Raw genomic sequence first — 18,384 nt, 5'->3', positions numbered from 1 at the left:
AAAACTATTCATAGGAAATTCCTCAAGACAGTATCCTCTCTACATTGCATCTATTGCGGGGGTCCTTGACATGAAAAAGTTCAGGAACCTCTGGACTAGAGTATGAAATCCCAGTGACTAAGTGCCGACTCTGCACTTTAATGATAAAACATGACTTATAAATTCCAAACATTATTGTGTTTTTATGTTCTCGTACAGTATTCTTACATTAAATATTCACTCCAGACATGTTATAAGAAATATCAGATTATTTTGAATGAGTTCAATAAACAGATGTCATACCTTATTAAAAACTCCAGAATCTACGAATTCACAAATATTGTTTATTTCAAAAGAGACATCTCAGTATAGTGAGATATTGTATCACAAGTGTGTAAGTTGCATATTGGACTATGATTTGCTTCCAAGCTAGCTGTGATGACACAAAGTCATCTGAAACTCAGATTTAAAGTGCGCAAAGAAACTTTCCTCCTTCTGCGAGTGAGAAAACACCACAGAAAATGTTAAAAAGAGATAAAAACGGGTTAAGGGTTGTGCAGAATCAGGGTACTGGCACCTCTTTTGGTCCAATTCAGGCACTGGAAGCCAAAGATGATCAAATGAATGATTTATAATTAATGTTATTCAATAGCTTCTAATAATTATTATACTGATTTCATAGTATTTCTCATCTTTGCTGAGCAAGAGTTTTTAAATTAAAGCATGTGCCAAATAAAGGAAGGTTGAGTTGAAAGCAAATAAAAGCCCAGATTATTAATTTATACATATATGATTCTGCACATTAAAGCTAAAACAATCAAATTGAACTTTTTTTTGAGTGGAGGGGGACACTGTGGACACCTCTGAAGCAAGTAAATATAAAATAAAGACAACCAAAGTGGCATGTTTTAACTACACAACACATACAAATAAATAAATCTCTCTTAAAAACTTTAAAAAAGCTCAAAAGAAGGAGAGTTTACTTTAAGTGCAGTAGCCAAATTCCTTCACATCAGTGCCCAATGAGATGTTTTCTGGCACGTACTCTCAGTCCAAGCCTCAACACAAGCCTCTCCCACTGGTTAGAAAAAGTTCTGAGTTGAACTATTTCCTCGGTGCTATAAATACAGGAGGAGCGCACATCTGCACTTCAGAGCGAGGCGTGGTCAGCCAGAGCTAACAGGTGGGCCAGTGCGTACAGCTGCAGTCACTCTTCATCCGCAGGATACCTACCGTGTTTTTACATTAACACACACACACACACACAGCTGCAACAAAATGCCAAAGTGCCCAAAGTGCCAGAAGGAGGTCTACTTCGGTAAGGCTGCTCTCTTTTATTCTCATGTTTTTAATGCAAGGATGTCATGTTTCATGCGTTTCATCCATTTCCTGGTTAATGTAAAACAAAAGAAAAAAAAAATGCGGGTTTTCTGCACAAATGAGGAAACAGGAAATTCGACAAAGCAAGAAGCTGCAAGCACATGACTGCGTGACTTTATATATTATACGAATAACATGTTAAATAAGTTTTACAGGGAGTCACAGCGCCACTTCAAAAGTAAAAGTACTCGTTGTGCAGACTGAGGCTCATTATTGGATATTAATGCATGTAACCAGTACTTGGTGGAGTATTTGGTCAAAGTGGAGCTCATTTGAACAGTTTTATGTACTTTTGGGTAGTTAAAACATAATGCATCATAATATTACATCCATATACTTTGTATGCAACATCCTAATCTGCAGAGTAATCAGTAACTGGTGTTGTAACTAAATGTTGTGGACTAAAAAGTACAATAATTCCCTCTGACACTGATGAGTAGTATAAATACAAAGCAGCAGAAACTTGAAATACTTAAGTAAAGTACTTCAAAATTGTGTTTAAGTACAGTACTTGAGTAAATGTACTTGATTACTTTCCACTGCTGATAATAAGGCTCCACAGATACAATAATACGACACTGAGTTCTGCACAATGAGTAGAATCCTTTAAGTAATTGATCTGAAGGCCTCCTCCTCCACTGATGCACTCACACACAGTACGCAGCACTTTAATGCTGCAGCTGGTTGAGCTGGAGCTAATTTTACCTGCTTTGTTTACTTGTTTGGGTACTTGTATAATCTATAATTAATCATATAGAGTAAAAAGGTAAAATTTTCCGCTCTGAAATTGAAGAAGATAATAGAAAATACTCAAGTAAAAGAATAGTACTTGAGTAAATGTAGTTAATTTAATCACTAGATTTTTAATACACCTTTATTTGCTTACTTGCTCACTCTCTTTAGCTGTCAGTCCACCCTCTTATAGTCAATATATATATGTATAATTTTACAAATGAATGCCTCGGAAGGTCACTTAAGCTTTCTTGTTATCAAGTTACGTTGCAGTTTAAGATCTGTGCTCCCTCTAGAAATTGAATTGTCTTTCTCGATGACTGACGAGCTACGTGAATAATGACTCGACAGCTTCATTCCTTTCCAAAGCGATCTTGTTGGTCCGTCTCACGAGGATCCCATCAAACAGGGAGCAATTACAGCATCCGGGGAGGAAAAGGGACAGTTCCATTTTATTTCGTGTCTTAATCCATTTACCAGATTGTCTGCCGCTCAGTAGTGCAACAGAGTAAATCTTCTCTGGAGAGACACGCCGAGGGCCGAGGCCAATACAGAGTACAAAGCCAAGTCTTTGGACTGTCAGTCAGATGAATTGACCGTGCAACTGGGGAGCCACGCTTCCCATTCTTCCCTTTCATGGATAAACTTCCCCCTTTGGGCCAAAACAAGCGAACCAGTTTGTTTCGTCCAGAACGAGCCGACCAGTCTTTTTCCTTTTTCCATGCAGGAAGAGGGAAATATAGCCTAAGACAAAGCTTTGTATTCTTTTTGTGGTAGCCTCGTCCTGACCTGTCTACATCAATTTCCCCCCTCAGACCTCCTTTATAAACTCGCTCCATGTCTCACTCCTTCATTCTGCAGTCTGTGATCGCCTCCATCGCACCTCGCTGCTCCACATCCTCCCTTACTCTTTTTACTGCTCATCTGTCTTAATGTTTCTAAGCTCTCAGATGGAAACAATGAGGCTACCGCTGCCCCCGCTGAATGATGAGGGGGGAACTTGATCCACTTCCAGCTTCACCTCGAGCATTAGACAAAAGAAATTTTAATATACTGCTCCTGCTTTCCACTGCTGGTCAACTGACTTTAAATAAACTAAATAGGCAAATTTTGTTATCTTTGGACAGAGCCCAGCTTGCTGTTTCCCTGTAACGTTAATCATCTCATGGCTGTAGCTTTATATTTAGTGTATAGACACAGGAGTGGTATCAATGTTCTTATCCTGCTCTAGTAAATTATTTCCTAAAATTAAACTATTTCTATAATTAGTAAGAGTTAGAGGTGTTTGTAGGCTGATTTTGGACAAAGCCAGGCTTGTTGTTTCCCTCGTCTTATGCTAAGCAGTCCCTCCAGGAAGTTGCGAGGTTGCTATCGTAACCATTAATGCAAATTCAACCAATAAGGGGGTTTGTTCCATCATTCACAGTTTCACCACCAAACTCACTTCTATGTTTCTAGTTGTGAAGGTGCAGATTATGCCGATGCGAACGTCTCACATTAACCCCGTCCAAACAAGTTGCCTTCGTAAATTGTAAATTTGAATACATTTCAAAGCTATTTTTGCATTAACAGATGTTAACATTAGCTCATTTTATTTTTTTAGTACGAAAAAAAGAAAAAGTCTATTTCCTTTAAATATGCCGCTGCAGCCAGCAGCTGGTTAGCTTAGCTTAGCTTAGCACAAAGACTAAGAATAGAGGGACACAGCTCGCCTAGCCTAGTGTCCAAAAGTAACACAATCTACCTGCCAGCTCTTTCAGCCAAGAATAACGTTAATTAGTGAGCTAGTTTTGATTGCCTTTGGATAGAGCCAAGCTAGCTGTTTCCCCCTGTTTCCAGTCTTTTCGCTAAGCTAAGCTAACTGGCTGCAAGCTGTAGCCTTAAATTTACTGAGCAGATATGAGTGATATCAATCCTCTCATCTAACTCTTGGTCAGAAAGAGAATAAGTGTATTTCCATAAATGCTAAACTATTCCTTTAAAACTTAAACTCAGTTGATCTTCATACCATAAAGAGGGTTCCTGTATTTAAGGTCATTCACTCAACCCTAAATCCTTCAGACTGCATTCTTAGACTCTTTTTTTAGCTCGACAAAGTGTTATACAACCTCTCCATGAATCTTTTTTGGGAAGGAATGAAGCGAATAGTTGAGCAGGCCTCCCTCATTGTGTTTTTCCATTCAGATTTGTGTCTGATTGTGTGTTTTGGACCGCCTCCATAATGCCCCAGTCAATGCGAGTTGATACAGAGAGCAGATCTCATTATACGTCTGTCTGTCACACCTCATATCTTCATATCATCAGGTAAAATAAATAACCCCGTGCACAAAAAGTCAGCTTTATCAGAATCCATACACAATGAGGAGTAGAACTGATCAGGATGGGACGAAAGCCCGCTGTTCGCTCAGTCCACTAGTTTGTTATTTGAAGTCAAGTACTGTGATTATTTCGGGTCAGACTTTCGTTCCAACCCCCCGGCCGCATTTTGCTGAAATGTTTTTATGCTGCTGGGCTGAGAGGTTGACCTCGCCCCGGAGCACTTTCTCTTGTTTCCGCTGCCTGTTGCATAATCTCATGCCACATCGGGTTATTTTTAGGGAGGAAAATATGTCAAACGCTAATACTGTGGGAAGGTTTGGAGGCCGGTGGCTTCAGGTGAAACAAGGGTTACTTTTGCATTCCTTCATACATCCTCTTGTCCTTTGACTTCTTTATGTTTTTACAAAATGATGGCAGATGTTAATCACGTATTGCACTCTGCAGGATGACATATGTTCAGTTAGTTCATCAGTTTACACTTCTCCTTTCCCTTCCCTTCTCTTCTCTTTGCACAATTTCCCAGGCTTGCATTCCCCCGAGCGATCAGGATCCTTGCGTGTAGATTCTTGGCCAGATTCTCGCTCGTATTCGAGTGATGAGTCTCAAACGTCGTCTAAACTCTTGTCCATCTTTCTCCATTAAAGACTTAGACTGTCGGGTTCCTCCCCACTTTTATAGTCCTCCTGATGAGTGTTTGTGCAGATCAGCCCTGCAGATAAAGACGGTCTTTATCAGAGTTTATGAGACGGGAGGAGGACAGATTCCTTTGGGACACTCTGTCCTCTTTTTCCTCAAGCGCCACACCCAAAGAATGTTATCGAGATTATCTGCAAAGACAAGATCTTGTTCGTCTATAATTGATATTGCGCCAAAACACTCAGGACTATGAGCTCATACTTCTGGTCTGAGATGCATTAACCGAACCACGTGTGACCCTGTGACACTTCCAACTCCTCTGCAGACGACAGTGGCTCTCTTTGTGGTGGAAGTTCACGGCTGTGATTATTAATTTTGTCTTTTGGTGTGTTTGGCAGCCGAGAGGGTGACGTCACTCGGGAAGGACTGGCACAGGCCCTGTCTGAAGTGTGAGAAGTGCAACAAGACGCTGTCACCTGGCTCACATGCGGAGGTGAGACACCTGAAGTACCTACAGTACAGATAAAACATAATGTATACAGGGTATTAAATCTGAACCTCATTCATTTGTAGTCAGTATTTAGCTACTATTAAGCAACTTAAGTTATAAATTTGTTTTTAAGAAGTAAAGCTCAAATACAGAAATTCAAATAACAAAAAAAGTTATACTAATAGTTGGTATATTTGTTACTTAGCTATTGATTACCTCAATGATTATGTTATTTGCTAGTGAAGAAAGACTGAAGAAAAGACTCATGAAGTTAATCCAAATTCAACCAACCCCTGTGAATTCCTGCAAGTTTACTTCAATTTTTAATGACTTATACAAAAAAAAGTGTAACTATTTTTGCAATTTTCACTTTCTCCCACAATTTCATTGCAAAAACATACTTAAAAACATCACAACAATCCAAAAACATTTGATGAAATCCTGGTGGGATTGACTAAATTTGTTATTTTAATTAGAAATGGGTCCATGGGTAGAGTGTGGCAAAACATAATCCAGTCCGGGCAATTAAATGGACAGTTATATATTAAATATCTTCAATAAATACGGACGAGTACATTAATGTATTCACCCCCAAGTTCAAGACGATTTATCAAGTATCATAATGTACCTTATAACAGCAGCTTTACACTACGATATATAACGGTCAAGTGCAGTTTAAGAGATTGAACGAGGTTTGCTAGCAGCCCCAAGTCTTATTTAAATGTATGATTGTATGAATACACCCCCAAGTTCAAGTCATCAAAATAGTATAATTGTAAGCTTTAACAGGGAAAGAAAAGAGAGGGATTATATATGAAACACCATATTTGGACATACACACACAGGAATACAGCATTTTATTTCACTGTGTCTTTAAATGTACAGTTATTTCTATGATAATGTACTTTTTTTGTTTTGTTTTGACAACTAATAAAGACGTTTTGAGCATACTTTTCACCAAAAAAAGCATATAATGTTGTTGGATTGCCTCCAAAATACAAAAATAGACAACGCTTAGCACCTTAATATTTGTATATGTTTTGATATTTTCAATACACCCATGCTCATACAACTCTGCCTTTTACAGCATGAAGGCAAGCCATACTGTCACAACCCCTGCTACGGTGCAATGTTTGGACCTAAAGGTAAGAAAAAAAGGATTGGCCCCTGACAGCCATGATAGCGAAAGGCTTTGTCACCTTTGTTCATGAGACTCTTGGCCAGGAACGCCCTGTGGGAAAATTATGTTTTGTATCTGATTGTGTAAAAAAGGCAGTAAATGATCCCATCCCATCAGAGCATACGCTGTCAGCTGATTGGGTCACGCATTCAATAAACCAGTCATTACACAATTGGCACCATTCTGTTAAACTCTTATCTTGGGTGGAAGTAGTTGTTGAAATTAAAAAAAGGTGAGGCCATGAGATCATTTCCCTGCTTTAATGCCCATTAATGTTGACTTAATGTTATCTTTCCTCGCAGGATTTGGACGCGGTGGAACCGAGAGCCACGCATATGCTAAATAGAAAGGTAGTGAGCACACAGCAGCTGTCAGCAGATCATTTGCCTACATTTGTTAATCTCTCATTATTTTCATCCTATTTGTTAAGACACGCTTACACCTTGACTCTAAGCAAATCTTCATCGTTGCACTTCCTCATGTGTTTGTTTTCTATGCTTCTTCATCAGGTTCAAGGCCCCGCAGTAAAAACTTTGCCTGGAAACTAGAAAGCCAGCATGCTCGAAAGTCCCAATAAAAACCAGCAAACAAACTGTAATCTGATTCAGAAGAAACATTTTGTGTGCGTGTGTTTTTATTCTGGGTTTTCTGAAGAGGATTGTGTATTCCCATGATACAGCAGTGAAGACGTTGTCCTCTAGTCTCATCCTGTTATTAATGTGGACATTCTGATTAAACACTTTTTAAATTTGTGTCATTCTTCATTTGGTTTTTCTCTGCAGAGTCTCTGTATGACAGACCCTTGAATTTGAAAAAGATATATACAGTAGGCATATATTTTTGCATTTAATTAATTTTCTGTTAAAGAAAGTAAATGAAGTGCTTATTTTTAAAGTTTGGATTATTATTTAAGTTTAAGTTTAAGAGTTAATAGAACAATGAGGAAACACTGAAATTTGAAAAAAGCCTATTAAGCATGATTCTTAAAATAAAAAGTTATTGCGTTCACTATTTGGGTTCATTGTACAGTTTTTGTTCTGTACTGTTGTTGTTGTTATGTGTTGATGGTGATGCAGAATCAGGGTTGGTGTATTTTATGCAGTAATATGAGTATTTACAGCTCAAAAACCATTAAACTGACCTCAACCAACCACGTGGTCCTTGTTCTGGAGCTTTTAGTCTTATCACATGATCTTCCTCAGCAGTGTAGATGTTAAAATAAAAAATGTTCTGAGCTTTTTAACATCTTGGCAATGATTTTTTAAACTATTTTAAGTGAGAAGTGGGTTTAATGTGTGTCTGGGTTGTCTCCAGCTGCTCACCATTTCCTGTTATCTTGCTAATGTTAGCTATTAATAAAGGCATAAAAAAATCCCCCAAGTTCTGATCATATTTTTATGGTGGTGACACAATCAGCAACATTGTGTTTACAGTACCACTCGACCACCAGGACACTGAGTTTTTAAATTATTTTTAAAACATTTACGCAATTTATTGGTCCCAAAATGTTCGAGGACAGATATATGTGACATGAAACCAAACACTACAATCTGTATCTGTTATCTCAAGTAAAATGTCACTAATAATAAGTCATCTTACTCTTGAATAAGCGCCAAACTGACCTCAGGAAATGTCAATTTCTAAATGAGTATGAGTGTGTATAAGAAAATGGCCTTGTATGGACTCCATGACATTAAAACTTCCATCTACTGTGGAAAAGATTGTGTGATGTGATTGAAAGCTCCAGAACAGCTACTAAATGTTTTTTCCAACTATTTCCGAAGGTCAGGAATAAATTTGGTCAAGTCTGCAGAAAATATCTCAGTGGCAAAAGGAAAGTAATTTTTAGAAATGCATATGTTTTTGGAGGAGCAGCTGAGTCTCTGCAGATCCACCAGATGCTTCCTCTTTGGGGGTTTGTTTTTGGGCTCTGTTGCCAAACCTTTTGCTCTGCACGGTCGCCCTTCGCTGTGCATGAATCACGTAGCAGCTACCACCTCCACCATTGCCTCTGCCATTGCAGGCCTGACAGTTGCTATGGCAACAGACACAAACAAGACCCAACAGACAAGCCAGAGTGCCCGTCTGTCTCTCTGCAACAAAGACGCTCACTGTCGCAGGGAAAAAATCTCAACCAAGGCCACAGACACCGAGGCAACTGATGAATACATGCAGAGGATGTTTGGCAGTGAAGCATTTTTTTTTTTCAGCTCTTACTTTAAATTGGTTGTGATGTGAAATACAAATGTGGTTTGTTCATACATTTTCTAAATGTTTTGTGAGAGGGGTTAGGCTTTATAAGCTACATGTTTTCAGTCATTGCTATCATTGATTTTGTTTTACATTTGCTTGTTATTTTGTGGCTGTTTTTTTTTTTTGTTTGTTTGTTTTAATTATCTGCATTTTTTAATTTAAAGCAGCAACAAGAAGCTTTTATTGTTTGTTGATTCTGGCAGCCCCTGTGGACAAAAGCAGTAGTGCTAGGAATAATTATATAGAAATGTCCAATCTTCTTGCTGATCTTGTATGCCTATGTAGGTCATATACAGGCATCAGTATTAAAGTGAGACTGTTTAATAACCAGTTAAAAACTCCTACAAGTATCTTGTAAACAAAACTCCCCATGCACTGCCAACAACAGTCAGGTGCTAGTAGGTTGCAGGACCATGTAGTAAGAAATCAGAACCACCACACAAAAGAGCGAACAACGCTGTCAGTAAAGTCACTCCAGTGTGCGGTGGTTAATTCTGACGTCTTACTCCTACAAGTATGATTAAAAGTCCAGGGTGTAGGATTTGGTGGTATCTAGCTGCAGATTGCAACACCCTCACTTCAATCTCCCTTTCCAAGAGCGATACTAGCTCCATGGAAGGCCATGTAGATAACTGTAGATATAAAAAGGCTCATTCTAAGGTGATGATACATTAATTAAAACATACCTGTGAACATTATGTTCCCTTTCTGCCAATAGATCCTCCTAAATGTTAAACACTGGACCTGAAGATAGAAATAAAGACCCATTCAATCTAATTTAAATACAGTACTGATGCCCAGTTAACACATGCACGGTTAAAACTACTAAAAATGGGGAAGTCAGTTCACTGCCCCTTCAATTACTGTTTCACTTTCAGTACACACTTTACAATTACAACTGTGCCACATTTAACACTCAAAAGTCTTTTGTAGCAACTAGTTCAGAAATTTAACTTCTAGCCGACAACTGAGGATTTTGCTATCTGAAATTATAACAGTTGCTGGAAGAGTTTATCAACAGTAGTTAAGTAGCTAATCTCTGAGTTCTCTGAGAACTAACAACCGTCCACTAATCGTACGGTTGTTGGTTCGATCCCGGGCTCCTCTGGCTGCATGTCGAAGTATCCTTGAGCAAGATACTGAACCCCAGGTCCTCTTACCATTTACTTTCAAATTTAATATTTGCATTTTTAACATTACAAGAGAAAGGTAAACATTCATTCCCAAATTCAGTAAGGATCAGGACAGAGCTTAACCCTGAACTCTGATATTGGAGCCTCCAATGTTGAACTGCCATGTTTCTACGTTAATGTTTCGCCCAGGAGTTTCTTAGTTTCTCCTCTTGTGCTTGGAAGAAGAAGGAGAAGCGAGGGAGTTGCAATCTGCACTAGACTACTACACTAGATGCCACTAAATCCTGCACACTGGTCCTCGAATACATTCCTCTTTCGTTTTGGGCTTAGAAAAGGCTAAACTCTTAAAATAAAGAGTATCTCTGTCATTACAGCGCCGTGTACATCACATAAAAAGTTTAATTTAGCCTCATTTCTACATAAACTGCTGAATGTCCCCGTGATGGGTGAATAAAAATAGGATCTGAGGGTGATTAAGGCTCCCTGTCTGAGCGTTCTGTGTTCAAAGGTAGTGTTTCACTCCTTCGTCATGGTCTGGTGGCGTCTGTTTATATTCCCGCCACTGATAATAATCAGCCTCAATCTGAGAATGCAAATATCTCATTCTCAGCTTTGCTCTCAGGTTTATGTTTTTTTTGCACAGGAAATACCAACATTTCGGTTGCTGTGGCGACGCGTCCGGATGTTTGTGTGAAACCTGCAGCATTAGTCAAGTTCACAAGTTTGATGGTGAAGTACATGTACCAAATATACTTCTGGCTCCCAACAGTCTCACAGCACATACCCCGTTCATGTCGTTGAAGGCCTAATGTTTTAAAACCGGGGATCATTTCCCGACATGATCATCATAAAAGCATCATGCAGGCAGTAAGTAAGCACATTTATAAAGCACTTATGTTGACTTACACTGCACTTAAAGTGAAGTGTTACCATTTTGTTTTTTGTTTTTTTTTCTGAGAGAGACGTCGGAGTAATTTGCCAACGAATACCCGCTGTGTCAGCATGAATCAGAGGCCCTCAGTCATGAAGCAGTAAAATTAGACTCGTAAACCTATTAAGGGCTGGAAAATAAGTGTGGAAGTGTCTCACGGCTATCATAACTCATCCATACATGCAGAATTAGGGTGGCTGTGACTCCTCAAATCATCTTGGATCACTTTAAGTAGAGGGCAGAGTAAAATAATGCACATCTACGAATGTGAGAAGATACGATTGATTCAAAGACTTATTCTTGTTGTGGTACTTTATGTAAAGAGGTTAGGGGGCATTAGGTAAATAATTGTCTGCTTTATTGTAAAAGAACAAACAAAAAATAAATTAAATCAGGGTTGAAAGTAACTAAGTACATTTACTCTAACGCGTATTTCTATTTTAAATTAGCCTACTCGATACTCTCGTACATTTCAGAGGGAACTATTATACTTTTTACTCCATTACATTTATTTAATAAGTTTAGTTTCACAATCACTTTGCAGATTTAGATTATTAATATAATATTTTGAACAAAAACTTCTTATAGATTAAGCTACCCTGAAGTATAAAAAGTAACTGAAATCAAATTAATCTATCAGTAATTATAATCCAATGATATAATATACATTATTCTGAAATCAGCCCTTCTGCATAATGAGTACTTATGACTATAGTAGAATATATAATATATTTGTTGCTAATACTTAAGTAAACATTTGAGTTTACTAGAGTATTTCTACACTGTGGTATTACTTTTATTTAAGTACATTATCAGAGTACTCCACCATTGAATAAAACAAATTAAAATACAATAAAATTGACAATAAACAACAATTTGACCTTCCTTTTAAAGCTCCCTTTGATATGATTTAAAACTTTTAGACTTTGGCGACTCCTAGTCGTATTAAAATAAAAAAATACACTACACTATGGTATTAGATAGCAATGCACACTGATACACAGATCTCTCTGCACTAAACTGCACCAGGGACACTGAGGTTAATCCGCTTGAAGCAACACACATAGGTTGCACTCACACTGGGATTGTGTCTTTCTCTCAAGATCAAGGTCAAGGACAGCTTTATTATCCCCGCAGGATAATAAACAACAGGCAACAAACAATGCACCTTAAATACAATACAAAGGCCAAGGGCAGCAGACAGCCAGGACCTTGAACAGATGTGGAAGGTCACTTAAGGTTGTGCCTGCACACTTTGACTATACCCTGTAGTCTGTTCCTCTTTTTGAGGGTAAGTAACCCATAGCAGCTAACAGAAGCAAACATCCTGATTCAATAAAGCAGGAATTAATTATAATTCATTAATGTATTATGAGGGCAAAAAAAAAAAAAAAAAAAACGAAGGAGCAATGTGTTATTTCTTGTTTTTATTGTTGGTTATAAATTAATTTATGTGTATTACACTCCTCAAATAGTAAAAGAGGATCTAGGACCTTTTCACTCAGGAAGATAACCACTGCATGCATTACCACTTCCTGCTTTTATGAGATACATTAAGTGAGAGAACACAACATGCCTGAAGAATACTTCATATCCCTGAGCATGAAGAACCTTAAACTGTATCAGATGTGTGATAACCAAACACAGTCTTATAGTCAGACCATACCAGTATAGTTTTAATATGACACACACACACACACACACACACACACACACACACACACACACATCTCTGCCAACATGCTATTATTATCTGCGACATCTGTCTTTACTACAGTATTGATCCTAGACTGTTTAAGATATTAAAAATATATTGTATTCACCACTATGTGCACATTTGGTCCGCTCAGAGTTTCCACTCCCGAACCTGTGAATGTGATTTCAGAGTATATAAAGAAACATATGAACAGGAAATCCACCATATACTTTTCTTTTAAACTTACTACTACTTCTATAACTGTTAATACAAATGTCTGTGGAGTTTTTTCCTTCCCTTTGATGGCAGTAACATTCAACATTCAATCATCCCTAAACTATGGGTTCCCAATCTGAGGGTCAGGGCCCCTCGCAAGATGATTAACGGGATAAGAGAGAACCAAAAAATGTTCAACACAATATAGAAAATACATAATATACATAATATTTTACTTTAAAAATGATTTAAAACCAAAATGTTGCTTTGGTTAAACTTCTAATGACTCAAACATTAAACATTAAACCTGTGACACAAACACGCAAAAAAGGAGGCTGACCACTGTATACAGGTAATATTGTATGGGAATATTTGCTTTCTTGCCAAAATTTAGATGAGAAGATCAACAGCACTCTCACATCTGTTCAATAAAGATGAAGCTGCAGCCAGCATAAAGACTGGCAACAGGGGGAAATAGCTAGCCTAAGTATATGTAACAGCAATAGAAATCCACCTACCAGCTCCTCTGAAGCTCATTTATTAACACATTATATCTTGTTTGGTTATAATCTGTTAATCAGTGAGCTTTAGGTGCTGATAGGTGGATTTCATTACATTACTTAGTAACCTGCTGCTGACAGTAGCTCTATATTAACAGAACAAACATGAGCGTGTTATCCATCTTCTCATCTGACTCCTGTCAAGAACCTTTCCCTTTAGAGATCCCGTTTGTCAAAGTGGCATTGGGACACCAGTTATCTAACAAACTCTGTATTAGTGTTTTATTTTATTTCACAAAACATTCAGTTAGTATCGGAAACAGAATCCTTCGTGTTTTCACATTTCACCGCCCTCCTATCATCATTACTGGCCCCCCGCCCAGGCCCGAATAAAATTCAGCGTGTGAAAATTCGGAAACATGTCCAGCACAGCCTCTCGTGCTGAGAAATGCTAACTCAGGGAGCATCTTCAGCCCCGTGAAGCATCCCCCAGCGTCCTGTTTGGAGTCTGACTGAACATATCAATCCAGAGGCTCCAGCAGAGAGTTTTATTTCTGAGCAGTGTAGTCAGGCGTTGGAGGGATGAGAGTCGTTGCGGTTACCGAGCAGAATCTGGTCCTCATTTCTGTAATTGAATATGCATGGCTGTCTCAGATACTCGCTCCCATATCCCCATTCACTCCTCGATTCCTTCCCTTGATCCCATTCTACTTAATTCCTCCATTTCCCTTCCACCTCCTTTATATTCCTGCCTCCCTATCATCCCCTCTCTCTCCTTCCCTCCTTACATTACTCCTTCTATCCGCCCTCCCTTCTCGTTTACCGGGACTCGGGCTGCAGTTGATTAGTGCTGTTGGATGTATTTGTTTCCACTGCTGCGCCCCATCTCAGCAGATGTGTATAAATAGGCCCTCTGGCGTTGTAATTGCTAATAAGGATCCAGTGTGTGTGCAGAAAAGACGAGCTGCTGCCACAAGAATTTGTATGGCAGCCAGCTCCCCCTGAACACACACAGAGAGGGGATTCATCAGCAACTCCAAGCCCAGGAGGAAGCCTCTGTGCTGGAGTAGATAATGAGGAGGCCAGGCCTCACAGCCTGGGTCTCGATCTCCAAAAAACATCTTGGTGCATCAATCATGTTTTTTCCCCTGTTTAAGCCAAAGGGTAGGAGTCTGGCAAACACTCATCTCCTCCAATTAGGCTTTCAGCAGCCTCAGTAACAAGAGCCTCCCTATTATAGTGCAATTAAACCTTGGACACCAACATTAGTTTAGGCTGTTGTGAACACTTTGCACTCTCCCCGTATCTAACGTGTAATTACACTATTTGAGTTGGAACCAGTGCTGAAATGATTGGTAGATCAACAGAAATGTAACAAGTTACTGATATGATTTTATTATTGTGACCATATTAGCATTTAGCTCAATCAGTTGCCATGCCCACGGTGCATTGATCCAGGCCTTAAGCCTGTCTGCCTGAACCTTTACTCCCTGCAGAATATCCCTGAATACACACCACGCAGACTATAGCTTAGTGGAGTTGAAGGGGAGAGCGGTGTACAATAGACAATAAAAACATGTTCTTTTGACATGTGTTGATCAAATAGCATGCCTGTCTTTCAGTAACTGGTAAGGTTGAGGACTCAAGAACCAGGTTGCACTGTTTATACAATCATATAAGTGAATAAAGACATACAACAGCCTGTAAATACAGACCAATAACTGAGACATCTGGGTGCTTACAGGCTGTTAGTCAACAAACGCTGATGGTGGCTTATTTTATTTGGCTATAATGTGCATAAATAAAGGCACCAAATACATATCCCTCATTGTATCTGCTCCCATGTTCACTGTTGTGTTTCTGCTTTCTTTGCTGTGATAAGTACAAGTACCAGAAAACGAGAACTCATTATCTCGATCCTTTCATCTCTGCACTGGCTGCCTGTTAGTTAGTTTTAAAGTAGATTTTAATTATCTCTTTTAAGGCACGAAGTCCTGGAGCTTTTAATCCCCCATGTGCCTCCACGGGCCCTGAGGTCCTCAAATGCAGCTCTCCTGGTGGTTTTCAAAACAAGATTTAAAAAGGTGACAGAGCTTTTTGCCATTAGAGCCCCTAAACTGTGGAACATCCTTCCAAAGGTTTTATTTTTATTGTTGTTATTGATTTATTGCTGTGTTTTACAGTGTTTTATTCTGTATATTGTTCATGCTGCTATGGTTCTTAGTGATTTATTGTTTGTGTTGTTTTTACCCTGTAAAAGCACTTTGTAAACCCGTTTTTTTAAAGGTGCTATATAAATTAAAGTTTATTATAAGTATATACTGTATATCTGACAAGGAATGCTTTATCTAGCAATTGCCACCCTTTAAGATAATGGAGGTGGGGTTGTATTGCTGACCGTGCTAAGGTATCTTACCTCTATCTTACCGCCTCCCCAGCCCGGCTCCAGACAGACAGGCCCTTCGGACCCTTTCACTATTACACCTCAACAGGCTGAATCTGATGATGTGACACTGAGCTGTAGTTCCTGTTCTGAGACTGCACACGGTGAGGCTAAGAGGAAAGAGCCAAATGTCTGGGATGCGGTCGAGGATTGAGCTGTTAGATTTCAGCTTCCAGGTTTTTGTAGCAGTGCAGCTCAAAGCATTTTCGCTTCCAAATTCTGAAAATACCTTTTTAATTGTTCGACTGTTAGTTGAACAAAACAAAACAGTTAAGACATCAGTTTGGGGTCTGGGAAACCGTCAGAGGTATTGTACACTAGGCTAAACTCCCTTGTGGCTGGATTTTGGCCTCAGGCTGAGAGTCTTCACATCACACCTCCTGTCTCAGCTCAGCTCTGACGGCCAGCCATATACACTATCACATCGAGGTTGATGGACAGTGAAGGAGGTGATGAGTGTTCTTGCATGTGTAAAAGAGAGCAAGGGCATGAAAGAAATCCCCTACATTCATTTCTTCTGTCTAACTCCTACACACACTCTTGCTCTCACACACACACAGGCAGAGCACCTGGTCACGTACACGCAGGGTTTTTCTTTCAACATGCCGTCCGAAGCCTCGAAGGATCTGAAGACAGTTTGATTGTACGAGGGCTGTGATAAATAACCTGCGGTCTCTCTCTGCGTCCGTTGTGATGGATGCTCTGCAATACCAGCGCAAATGTAAGTTATCATTAAGCTGGAGGAATTTCTTCAGAAGTGTGGTTTTAAATGTAAAAGATGAGTGCTATTTTTCAAACTCAAATGACACCGAGAGATGGAGGCGAGTGAGCTTTTCGTGCAGTTTTGCCGTTCAGTGTTTCCCATTGAAATCCACTAAGACCTTGCTGTGATCTCTAATTTTCTCCAGCTGTAAGATAAAAGTCAAATAAAGTTGTGTTCAAGCACTCCTTGGATTCCTCTCCTCCCTTCCATGTCTTCCATCCCTCCCATTTGTCTTCCTCCTCCTCCCACCTCCTCCCTCCTATCTCCTCCTCCCACGGTTTGGAACAGGCAGAGAAGAGTATGCAAGGACACACTGAGCCGCATGCTGTTCTTGTTTGCCTTTCCCAGATTGCCCTGCTGCTAGCCCTGGTGCTAGTGGGAGTTGCCAGTTCCCCTCATCATGTTATCTCCACAGTCAGATCCTACAGTTATCTCCGAACCATCCTACACTGTCATGGCAGTTATTTTACATTTTCCACACAGTAACTGCTCTTTTTTGTTTTGCTCTAAGGTATAAATAGAAACTCTTTATAATGCTGCCATGGAAAAATCTGATCCATATTTTAAAGGTGCACTGGGAAACTTTGCATGATGGCAGCTTTAAATTGATATATTTCTCATTCTGTGGGGAGGGAAGTGTGCATAGATGAGTATATTAATAAGAATATTGCTTCAATATTATTCAACAACACAATACAGTAAAAAAAAAAAAATTTTTTTTTCAGGCAAAATGTGAAACAAAAACTTCAATAAAATGTACAATTAACAAATGTGCTTTGTCTCAACCAGGACAGATGGGATACTTTCCTCTCCTGCTGCTTCATATTACGATCTAGGCCGATGGGTGTATTTTAAGTTAAACTCTTGCCTAGAACAGCCGTAATGCTTTGCATGAGGATACTGGTCCACAACATACATGGTAAACACGGCATGAGCGGGCTGGCACATGAACAGAAACGTTGATTACTGTGCTCTGTTATCAAAGAGAATAAAATGTAATGAAACTGTTGCATAGCCAAGTGGAAGTAAGAGTGGAACCTATTCAAGTAGATATTTATGAATCAAATCACTGAAAGGTATGAGGACACACTCACTAAAGATGCATGGAGATAGAATTGTGACACCCAATCTGCTTTGTGAACTCCCTGCATGCCTTTGAGGTCATTCTGTGATTTTGTACTACATAAATAAATTTGACTGCACCTTTAAAATCACTATAGGATAACCAGAAGGAGGTGTAGTTTCCACCAAACAAACACAACCTGATTAGGAAGCCATCAGACACTTATGCAAGGCAGCACAGCTCGGCTCTCAGCTGGTGTTACAACGACGCCCTCCTCTGCTCTTCGTAGGTACTCGGGTGCATGAACAGCTGGGACAATGCTGCCCCCTTGTGCCGCTTCTTCTCTGATATGGTTCCATCAACACCACCATCACTTTTGGGTGTTTTTTTTTTTTTTTGTAAAGAGCTAGGATAGATAATGGAGAGGGATGGGGAAAAAAATGGCACACTCGAAAGCTTCATGAATATTTTAAAACTTTAATATACAGTGCTTCATAAATCATTACTAAAAACACAGGTGGTAAAAATCAAATCGAAACAAATAAGTTACACTGTAGTAAAAAGCACTTGAGATTCCTTTCCGTTTTTCATCATTAGTGTGAACCCCATATGAAAATAGCATAGAAAGTATGCAAACATAGAATTTCATTCATATATATTTTCTAATCTT

At 39.2% G+C, this 18,384-nt stretch overlaps 1 protein-coding gene across 1 annotated transcript; it reads left to right on the top strand.

The window, feature by feature from the left end:
• Nucleotides 1-1,119: 1,119 nt before the first annotated feature.
• Nucleotides 1,120-7,468, top strand: crip1 (cysteine-rich protein 1). The gene is made up of 5 exons (XM_051389648.1): nucleotides 1,120-1,297; nucleotides 5,445-5,539; nucleotides 6,624-6,681; nucleotides 7,019-7,066; nucleotides 7,226-7,468. The coding sequence occupies exons 1-4, from the start codon at nucleotides 1,258-1,260 to the stop codon at nucleotides 7,060-7,062; spliced, it is 237 nt and encodes a 78-aa protein (XP_051245608.1). The 5' UTR covers nucleotides 1,120-1,257; the 3' UTR covers nucleotides 7,063-7,066; nucleotides 7,226-7,468.
• Nucleotides 7,469-18,384: the final 10,916 nt, after the last annotated feature.

The sequence above is a fragment of the Dicentrarchus labrax genome, unplaced genomic scaffold (genome assembly GCF_905237075.1).
Source record: "Dicentrarchus labrax unplaced genomic scaffold, dlabrax2021, whole genome shotgun sequence".
Taxonomy (NCBI): Eukaryota; Metazoa; Chordata; class Actinopteri; family Moronidae; genus Dicentrarchus; species Dicentrarchus labrax.
This window is presented reverse-complemented; position numbering and strand designations above follow the sequence as displayed.

Bases quoted from the DNA above. Each gene is read 5' to 3' on its own strand.
- crip1 (XM_051389648.1), top strand. From the start codon at position 1,258: ATGCCAAAGTGCCCAAAGTGCCAGAAGGAGGTCTACTTCG. The intron at 1,298-5,444 runs GTAAGGCTGCTC...TGTGTTTGGCAG, and splicing joins CCAGAAGGAGGTCTACTTCG to CCGAGAGGGTGACGTCACTC. The intron at 6,682-7,018 runs GTAAGAAAAAAA...CTTTCCTCGCAG, and splicing joins TGCAATGTTTGGACCTAAAG to GATTTGGACGCGGTGGAACC.